The sequence below is a fragment of the Neophocaena asiaeorientalis genome, unplaced genomic scaffold, assembly GCF_003031525.2.
Source record: "Neophocaena asiaeorientalis asiaeorientalis breed wild unplaced genomic scaffold, Neophocaena_asiaeorientalis_V1.1 scaffold308, whole genome shotgun sequence".
In the NCBI taxonomy this organism is placed as follows: Eukaryota; Metazoa; Chordata; class Mammalia; order Artiodactyla; family Phocoenidae; genus Neophocaena; species Neophocaena asiaeorientalis.
The window spans coordinates 2,033,027-2,043,688 of NW_020172768.1; the positions used below are offsets into that span (position 1 = coordinate 2,033,027).

A 10,662-nucleotide genomic window follows, 5' to 3' on the forward strand; every position below is an offset into this window, starting at 1 on the left:
AGATTCCTGGTTTCTCTTCAAAAATCGGGCAATCAGGCAACTCGGGACCTATATTCCCACCCGGCTACAGATGAATGTAGTTGAGTCACTGCCGCCCCCGATGATGTGGCCGCCAGGTTGTCATGACAATGGCAACTCATGTGATCCCCCAACTGGAAGGCTGAGGGTCATTTATTATTGGGCAGCCGCCCCTTGGATGGCTCGTTGACTAATTAAGCTTCCTCCTCCCTTTTATTCTTTTCCTTTTTTGCCTTTCCCTCCAATATTTGAGTGGTTTTTTTAAAAAGGAAAATATAGCTTTATACCCATTGCTCTATCATGAGTGATGGTGGCACATCACTGGTGGCGCATGGTTAACAATCCGCCTGCCAATGCAGGGGACACGGATTCGAGCCCTGGTCCGGGAAGATCCCACATGCCACAGAGTGGCTAGGCCCGTGCGCCACAACTACTGAGCCCCCAAGCCACAACTACTGAGCCTGTGCACCTAGAGCCCATGCTCCGCAAGAGAAGCCACCGCAACGAGAAGCCCGTGCACCGCAACGAGGAGTAGCCCCCGCTCACCGCAGCTAGAGAAAGCCCGCACGCAGCAACGAAGACCCAATGCAGCCAAAAATAAATAAATAAATAAAAGTAAATTTATAAAAATAAAACAATGGTTCCTTTAAAAAAAAAAGTTGTGGGGGGGGGCGCTCTGCACATCCCTGGTGGCGCAGTGGTTGAGAGTCCGCCTGCCGATGCAGGGGACACGGGTTCCTGCCCCGGTCCGGGAAGATCCCACATGCCACGGAGCGGCTGGGCCCGTGAGCCATGGCCGCTGAGCCCGCGCGTCCGGAGCCTGTGCTCCACAATGGGAGAGGCCACAACAGTGAGAGGCCCGCGTACCGCAGGAAAAAAAAAAGGGGGGGGGACTCTGCCTTTGAAAAAACTTCGGGAGAATATATTTGTGGAAGTGAAGAATCTCCCACCTTTAATTGCAAAGGTACCTGTGTCTGACATCCAGATACCTTCACTCATACGTTGCCTGCCTACCTGGCCCTCAGAAGTGATCATGAGCCTTGAGGCATAAAAACCACCAGGTTGCTTGTTATATATGATTAGGTCCCACGACTAGATTTTTCCCAGATTCTGATCAAGATGCTAAAGACTTTGAGAAACATCGCTCTCAGAAAATAGTTTTCAGGTGCCTTTTAGAAGTTCCTTGTTTTATAGCTGCTCCCCTTAACTTCCTTTTGCTAAATACACTACAACTCCCTGAGCCAGTTAATCATTCAGTGAGTATCCACAGGTGCCTACTATGTGCCTGGCATCGTATGGGGGACAGAGGATAATTTAACTTTGCAGAGCAGCCCAGGCCAAAGGTCACAGAGGACTGGCAGAAAGAATGCCAATAGCATCACGCTCCATGCATTGCTTTCTTCCTCTCTTCCTTCCTTTCTTTCTTTTTGGCTGTGCTGGGTCTTCGTTGCTGTGCGCGGGCTTTCTCTAGTTGTGGCGAGCGGGGGCTACTCTTCATTGTGGTGTGCAGGCTTCTCATTGCGGTGGCTTCTCTTGTGGAGCACGGGCTCTAGGCATGCGGGCTTCAGTAGTTGTGGCACTCGGGCTCAGTAGTTGTGGCTTGCGGGCTCTAGAGTGCAGGCACAGCAGTTGTAGTTGTGGCGCACGGGCTTAGTTGCTCCGCAGCATGTGGGATCTTCCCAGACCAGGGCTCAAACCCGTGTCCCTGCATTGGCAGGCGGATTCTTAACCGCTGTACCACCAGGGAAGTCCTCCACACATTTCTAAGGTAGCATCTTATTTCCATCCCACATACCAGGCAGATTTTATGATACCACTTTCAAGTGTACCCTATACTTTTATATTTCTCAGCCTCTCTCTGGGCCAATCTCATTTAGCCCCTTTGCAAATTAAATGCATCTCATTAAAGCAAAACCATTTAGGACAATGCCCTTCAGGTGTATGCCTCTTAGTACATCTTTCATTTTAAGACAAGTGTTTGATTTATTTCTCATCTCATTACACTCTTTAAAATTATGTGCATCTCATTACATTCAGTGCACTGAGACGACTTATTTCAGGTGTAGACATTACACCCAGTATTACCAGGCAAGAATTTTTTTTCATTTCATTACAAGCCTGACAATTTATGTGCATCTCATTACAATCAGCCATTTAAGACAATTCCCTTCAGTTGTGTATATCTCATTATACCTTTTCATTTTCAGATTCTTTTCATCTTATTACACCCAAGCATTATCCAGAGAACTCACTTCAGGTGTGCAGTTCTCCCATCCACCTGCTCCTTCGTGAATTTCTGGGTGGTTCTTCCCCCCACAGTACTGCAACATTTTATGATATCAGACTCATGCAAGGCCAGCTCTGCCCACCTGCGGGCCTCCCGTGACTCCTTTGCAGGGAAAGAAAGAGCACTGGCTTCCCCTGGATTTGACTGAGACTCTGCCAATACTTCCCCTCACCCACAGGGACCACCTAAATTCACTTCCTCACCTGCACAGCGAGGGGGTGAGAGGGGAGGGTCTTTAAGTTCCCCTTTGGTGGATCTTCTATGAAACTCAGTCCCGCGGACGACAGTGCAGCGGACCCCCAGCTCCTCCTGGGGATGCCTCTCCTCCCTGCGGATGACCCCAGCCCTGCTGGGGAAGCTGAGACCACATCACTGCCCAGGCCCCCAGCAGCTAGCCTACTCCACTTTTCCTGCTGCCCCTTTGCCTGCATGGCGCTGTGTATGCATGTGGGGTCACATTTTGGGAGGAGATGAAATAACCTAGCTCTCTTGTGACGAAATCCCCCCAGCACCTCCATGCCCAGGGGCATCTTCGTCTCTCTCCCAATTCCCACCTCAGGAGTTCTCTGCAGGAGGCACCTCAGAATTGCTGAGCAAGGTTTTGGAGGTGAAGGCGCCCAAATTCCATTCTCAGTCTGCTAGAGCAGACTCTCCAAGGGTGGGGCTGAGGTCGGTGCATTTTGAATAGCACCCCGGAGATGCTGAACCACTGCTTCACCCAAGCCTGATTGCAGAAAAAGCTCCGCGGTGAGTCGCTCTGAGCCGCAAGGGCCTTGTTGCCCTCCGTACCGCCCCCTCCAGGGGTCTTTGCACACAACAAAGATCCCAGGCTAGAGTGAAAACACTGTTTCTCAGTCCTGGAAAGGGCACCAAGGGTCAGTAAACCCAACTTGCCCACTCCCTGTGGGAACCCCATCCACAGCGCATTGTAAATTGTCACCCACCTTTGCCGTCCACGTCCAGCTACGGGAGCCCGGGGCCCTCCAGCGTTGCATAGATTCACCGGATCCCGCCAACCTCCACCCCTCGAGCTGAGAGCTGCCCTCTGGCGGCGGGTGGAGGAAGCAGTGATCTTCGAGGCTTACTTCCTCTGCGGGATATCTGCAGTGCCTTTCTCCAACCTCATGAATTTATCCTCATGACCCCACCTGATCGGATCACGTTGTAATCCTACAGCACGTGAGGCTTCTCTGACTGCGTCTGGGGTGGCCTGTGTGCTTCCTCTTCTGTCATTCTACCTGTCTCCTTGCCGGTGAAAATAGAATCTTTTCTCTAAGTGCAAAAATAAATGTGACTTTTCACCGTCCCTCCTCCACCACCCACCCTGAATGAACCTGCTGAGAAATCAGAATATGACCCAGCTCTGCCTCTTGGTTTTGTCGCCTTGTGCAGAAGAGCCCAGAGGCCACTGGTCCTAGAATCAGATGGGCCACCACTAAGCAGGATTTAGGGAGCCTAAAGGGGGTGGGGGTGGTGAGGCCGATTTGAGGGGAACAGGCCACACCCTATCTTGTTTTGGTTTTGCTTTCAGGTGTTCCTGGTTGCTTCTGGATTGAGAAAATGATGAGGCTTAAGAGGCCATAGGGCCCAGTCCTTTCTCTATGTTCCTGGAAGTTTACCAGCAACAATAAAAGTCACAATGTACTGAGCACTTAGCATATATGCTAGATACTGTAAATGATTCCAAAAAGCCCTGGGGGAATTACTGGCATTATTATTAATATCCCATTTCTAAAATACGGAAACAGAGAAATTAAATAATTTTCTCAAAAATTATTTTGCGAATAGGTAGTAGAGCTGGGATTTGGACCCAAGCCTCAAACCCATGCTCCTTCTATGAGGTAATTTGCCTCCTGAGCTTTGGCTTGATCAGGGCTGGCCTTCAAGGTCAACGGAAGAGACTCCCCTCTTCCCTGAAATCCTCGGAGGTGCCTGCATCCCTGCCCCTGCCTCTGCTTTCCTCCTGTAAGTTTCCCAGATGAAACAGCCTTCACAGACGTGGGATCCAAACCTTAGCTGCTTCTCCCAAGGCAGAGCATCTACCCAGTAGCCCACCACCTCCAGCTGGAACCATTTACATTTTGGGGGGAGGGGCAGGACCTAAGTCCTTAAGAAATTGCTCTGCGTACTTTTCCAGGAGCAACCATTTACATTGGGGGGGGAAGGGTAGGACCTAAGTCCTTGAGAAATTGCTCTGCGTGCTTTTCTAGGAGCGGTGCTGCGGCAGGGGCTTGGGGAGATAGTGTTGGGGGAGAGGCCGCTGTTGTCTATCAACAGACGGGGACCAAGAACGGGGCAAAGGCAGGTCCATTGCGCCGTTGCTGATGGCTGCTCAGATGTGTCGTAGAGATGGATGCGAGAGGTCAGGAACTGCTGAGTCCGAGTAACCTGTCAGTGATGACAACAGACATCCAAGCCCCCCTCACTTCCAGCCTGTGTAGGTGATTCCTTCCCTCCTGTTCAAAGGGCAAGTCCAGGTTCTTGGGTTTTTTAGGCTCGACTGTTGACAGTAAAACCAGGTTGAAAGATGGAAGGACAAAGAGAAGGGAGCTCATCTCTGGGAGAGAGAGCAGAGAATGGGGCCCAGACGAAGTCGGGGAGGCCACTAAGAGCAGAGGGCAGGCCCGGGGCCGCAGGCGTTGTCGGATCAGGAACAGTTTAATGGGAAAAACAAAATGGTTCTGTTCAAGGAGGAGGAGAGAAAAGTGGAAATACACTGGACTGGAATGCAGACACCTGGCCTTTCATTAACTCGCTTCATTTTCCTGTTCTCTGACAGATGGGGAGTGGAAGAGAGAGTGAAGAGGGGGACACAGGATAGAGGAAGGGGAGAGAGGGAGGGAGGGAGGGAGGGGAAGAGAGAGAGAGAGATAAAGAGAGAGAGGAACTAGATGTGCGTGTGTCTCTGGGGTTTGTCAGACAAAGCTATTATCAAAATGCCAACCAGCTCCTGCCTGGCTAATTTGCATATTCCATGCTGTGCTCTTTGAAGCAGGATGAATATGCATGAGGGCTTGGGCAGGGGGTGAGGGGCTGGAGCTGCGAGGCTGTGGGTTAAGGTGGCCCATTGTTCTTTTAAAAGAAAGGCAGTAATATGAAGCCAAGCACCTTCCTGGTAAGCAGAGTGGCCTCTGCGTCCCCTCTCTCACGAAGGGAGGAGGAGAGCAAAGCTCAGGCTCAGACAGAAATCCTAAGGAGTCTCCTGTCATCCTCCCAAGGAAATAAATCATCAGGCGCCATCAAGAACGTGTCTCTTCTCCAAGAGCTGCATCTAATTACTCTCCCCTCCACGCATACTAATCGTGGACGCTGGCCTGGGTGTCACCTCTCCCGGCTCCCTCCCGATTCACGCTTCTCCTGAAGGAGGGCTGGGCCCCTGGGGTGCCCCCTGCTCCTGGCCTTTGGTGAGACCGGAAGCGCTCTTGTGACGGGGCCGCTGGGGGAGTCCCTAGGACACAGTGATGCTCAAAGCCCATGGAACAGACTCATCACACCCGTTAGGACTTGGTCCATCATTCATACTGAAACACCCATTGGATTGCACCTTATGATTTTCCCCGTCTCTTCCCTGGCCTCTAGAAGATAGTTATACTCCAGATATTATTCCAGTGAGCACGCAAAAGGTTTATTTCATTTTAAAAATCCAACTCATCCCGTAAAACTTAGTATCCCAAAGTCCTTCCCTTTGGGTTCTCTTTTTCTTTAATTTGTTTATTTATTTATTTAGTTTTGTCTGCACTGGGTCTTTGTTGCAGCGCGCGCGGGCTTTTCTCTAGTTGCGGAGAGCAGGGGCTACACTTTGTTGCGGAGCACGGGCTCTAGGCACACAGGCTTCAGTAGTTGTGGCTCGGGGGCTCTGTAGTTGTGGCACATGGGCTTAGCTGCTCCACGGCATGTGGGATCTTCCTGGACCAGGGCTTGAACCCGTGTCCCTTGCGTTGGCAGGCGGATTCTTAACGACTGTGCCAACCAGGGAAGTCCTTTTTCTTTTTAAATTAATTAATTAATTTATTTTCCTTTGGGTTTTCTTTCTGAGATACCACATCTGTCTCCCGTCTTGAAGCAGAGATGCAAGGAAAGGGAGTGTGGGGACATAGGATAGTTTGTTTCGATTCTACACAACCAAAGGCTGGCATCAGGCCCGACAACGGCATTTCCTCACCAAGACTGGATCAGATTAAGCTTCGCAAACCCACATGGAGGCCTTTAATTGATGTGGATGTACCTCAGTGAAGGAGCCTGCTGGCCGAACTACGTCCTACCTGCCCAGGAGGGTGCCCTGCAGGCCCTGGCTCCCCGGTGGCCCTGGCTGAGTGCCTAGCTCAAGTCCCTAGGTCGACTTGAGCTTTGCCGTCAGGACTGACTGGAGTTAGAAGTATCCATCCACCCTGGGACCCTGAGGGATGAGGACCAGAGTGCGGGGGAGAGACAGTGAGGTCACCTGTTAATCACACCATCCTTGCTTTCTGAGGGTTCAGTCTCCGAGAGTCAGGGCTCCAGCTTTTTACCGAAAGCTTAGTAAAGCGTCTCCAAACGTAACACAAACACCAATTACCTGGAAATCTCGTTAAAATGCAGCTTCCAACGGTGGGGCGGGGGGTTGCTGGGCGCTGGGCCTGAGTTTTGCGTTTCTAACAAGTTTCTACGCGCTGTCACTGCTGCTGGTCTGGGCCCCTCATGTTGAGTAGCAAGGACAGAGGAAAGGGTGATGCAAAACCACAGAGACGTTGATTTACTATCCCCCTCGGCTCCCGATGTGGACAACAGGAGGGAAACAGCAGCCGCTACTCCCACCCCCGCCCCCGTCCTGCTAGACTCACCTCCTCCGAGATGGAGCATCTCCCTGGCACCTGAGGCTTATTTTTAACTGCCAGCAGCTTTGATTAGCTTGTCTCTGCTGCTTCAGACACCTGCTGGCAGGATAAATTGGGGGAAAGGAGTGGCTGACCCAGATCTGACAAATCCAAGGCAGGAAGGAAGGCTCTTGGGAATTCACTGATTTTTTTTTTTTTTTTTCCCCACCCCACCCCATCCCCCCATGGCTGGCAAAGTGTGAATCGTGCTAAGGACCTCACCCTGCCAGTGGCCCTTTGCCCCTTGGCCGTGGCACCAAAGAACGCAGAGCTGCAGGTGCCCCTTTTTGTCAAAGCTCTTGTACTTAGGTACACATGCTGACCCCTGAGGATATGCATTGGGTACCTTGTGGTGTTTCCACCTTCCTATAGTGGCCGGGGCTCTGTCCACACGGAAGTCCTGCTCTGTGTATATGCCTGAGTTTGAGCTGCAGGCACTGGGGTAGTTTCCCCGCCCCCTCACCCCCAGGGAAGACTGCTACTGCTCTACGGCACCACTCCTAGAAAAGCAGAGGCCCAGGAAGTGAGAGGCAGGGCAACAAGGATGCCTTCTATTGTCACCTGTTTCCATCTGTGGCCTTCTGTGGAGTTGCCAGTGTGGTGAAGCACGGCTTTCCGTGGGGCACACAAACACCAAACTCCTAAGAGGGGGTGGAGATCTAACTGGATTAGAGGACGAGGTGCCAGTCTGACTCCACCACTTTGAGCATCTCTGCTTCTTGGTCTCCGCATCCTTCTATCAGGGCAATGCTACTACCTACGTAGGGCTGCTGAGATGCAAGATGATTTGTAGAGGTGACAAAGCTAGTGGCAGGTGCATAGCAAGTACTTGATAAAAGTTTTGTTTTAAGACAGGACTGTGGGAATCTGCAGAGTTAATATCATTCAAGCCAGAAGATGGAAGCCAAAACAGTTCAGGTCGTGGTGAAATCGAGCCCCCTCCGGATACGAGGACAGCTTTCACCTGCTGGCCCAAAGAGGCTGGCAATGCCGGGGACAGCACATGGGAGTCGAGGGCTGCAGGGAGGGCAAGGAGGGCACGCACGGCCAGAGGATACCAGGGGTCAGTGGGAGCAGTCAGGAAAGCAGCCGGGACCCCCACGCTGGGAGAACCCAGCGGAGCTGATGCCCTCCAGCACCTGGGCCTCCTGGAGTCAACCCGGCCATCCCAACAGGAGGCACCACAGCTGCCCAGCCGCTCCCCCCGAGCTTCACTTGCCATGCGCTAACTTCACAATCTCCTCTCTAACCAGTAGCTCCTCCAACTCAGCCTGCGGCTCCCTGTAAAGCTGTCAAGCAGCTAGATCTTAGGCGTCTGCAGATGGCCTCGTCCTCCCGTCTGTACGACTGCAGCCCCGCCACAGGGCATGGCATGCACCACCCCCCCCCACCCCGGCCCAGCCCTAAACGCCGTGTTGGCTGCCACGGGCCACGAGCATCAAGTTGCAGCTACACATCCTTTCCCTGGAGGTCTGTACCAGAGGGCCGAGGGGCACCACACGCCAGAGCACATGAAGAATATTAATTAAATGAAGGTTTATTTCAAAATTAGTCTTAGGGTGGAAGCTGTTTTTGAGGGCTGGAGCCAGACTACACCATGAGTGGCGACAGCGTCTACCTCCCTCCGACACAGGCAGAGAGGAGGTGACGTCACCAGCCCTGCCCCTCGGTCATGCATCCAATGGTTACTAGGACTAGAAGCCAACAGCAAAGGACCCCGCGCATTTGCTCATGTTTAATCCAGGTTAAGCTATACACGTTTAAATACACGGCGGAGGCTACGTGGTGTCATGCAGTCCCTGCGGTGGGATGACTCTTGCTCAGTGACCTCCGCAGCAAGGCTGCTCCCAAGGGCAAGGTTAGGTAGGACAGAGCACTGGAAAGAGAAGAGGAGAGAAGGGATGTCAAAGCAAGTGTGTGGCCAGACCTGCCAGCCCAGGGTGTCCGTGGCCGAGAGCGGTCACGCCAGCCTCTCGCCTGCGTCCTGAGCAGAGAACTGTCCCCTTAGAACCAGGGAAGGATGGTGATCACGTGTCTTCCTTCCAGAAGGAGGAAGAGCCAGGGATAGGCGATTGTTCAGTGTAATGACTAACTGCATGGTCTCTGCTGCCCATCTGCTTGGGTTCACATCCTGGGTCTGCCTGTTACAAATTCTATGACCTTCGGGAAATAACTTCTCCTACCTGTGCTTGTTTCTTCATGTATACAGTAGACTGTGCCTCTGCCTACTCCACAGGGTTGCTCAGAGGCAAATAGAAAGTGCTCAGTAAATGTTAACTAGTTTTATAAATTCACTGACATTTCAGTGGATCGTGAGGGGTAAAGTCTAGCTCTCGGGCTCCCAGACGTATAGAACCCATTTCTACACACCTCCTTTGAGAAATGGGATACTCTTTAAAAACCTTTAAGAGTCAGAAGTTCTTCCCAGTGTTTAGCCTAAATTCATCCTGCGGAAATTCAATATTAATCTTTCTGAGCCTTATGGAAACAATACAGCTAAGAGGTTCTAAACTGAGGTCCACAAGCCTTTGGAAGCTGCGCCCAAGGTTGTGCCTGTGGAGCAAAACCTAATGAAAAACAGAATCTGGACAATGAATGACCATTGATGGAGAGTGTTACACAATCAATGTTTGTGTCCCCCCAAGAATTCATGTTGAAGCCCTAACCCCCAGTGCAGCTGTCTTTGGAGATGGAGCCTCTAAGGAGGGAGGGTTAAATGAAGTCTTATGGGTGGGGCTCTGATCTGCCGGGATTAGTGTCCTTGTAAGAAGAAGCACCAGAGCGCTCTGGCACTCTCCCCACACACACAGAAGAAAGGCCGTGTGAGAACACAGCGAGAAGGTAGCTGTTTACAAGCCAAGAAGAGAGCCCTCACTAGAAACCCACTTTACTGGCCCCTTGATCCTGGACTTCTACTCTCCAGAACTGCGAGAAAATAAATTTCTGTTGTTTAAGCCACCCGGTCTTCTATTTTAGCAGCCTGAGCAGACTAATACAGATATTAATATCCCCCAAAGAAAGACAACCAGGTAATAGGTCTCTTAATGGAAGTTTACAACCATTGATAACCTAAAACTTATCAAAAATCTTGTGGGCAATTGTACACTGAGCTCTCTGGCCCTGCCTGGTCTGGTCTGGTGTGGACGATCTGAATGTGGTCAGTCCTCTAGCTCTACTGGGCAACAAGAAATACAAAAGGTTGAAGAACGTATTAAATGAAACCGTGAGGACACAACTACCGAGGAAAAGCCGGAATGAGGAAATGCTATGGGGCAAATAACCTGGTTTCTCTAAGAAATAAAATGCAAAGAATGAGAGAGAGGAGGGAAAGGGGAACCTATATATATTAAAAGAGATTTAAGAGATACATTATGCAATTGTAATGTATGGACCTTCTTTGGATCCTGATTCAAACAAATAACCTGAAAAAAATTTATAGGAAAATCAGGGAAACCTGAACACTGGTTGGGTAATCAAAGATACTTTTTTTTTTTTTTTTTGGTC

The 10,662-nt window shown here is 51.0% G+C and overlaps 1 protein-coding gene across 1 annotated transcript in view; it reads right to left on the reverse strand.

Moving 5' to 3' along the window:
• Positions 1–8,677: 8,677 nt before the first annotated feature.
• The window catches only part of FEZ1 (fasciculation and elongation protein zeta 1), a 40,298-nt gene continuing 38,313 nt past the window's right edge, over positions 8,678–10,662 (reverse strand). Inside the window, exon 10 of the mRNA XM_024740774.1 lies at positions 8,678–9,034. Coding sequence (XP_024596542.1) covers positions 9,018–9,034 — 17 coding nt within the window. The 3' untranslated portion in view covers positions 8,678–9,017. The remainder of the gene's footprint in view (positions 9,035–10,662) is intronic.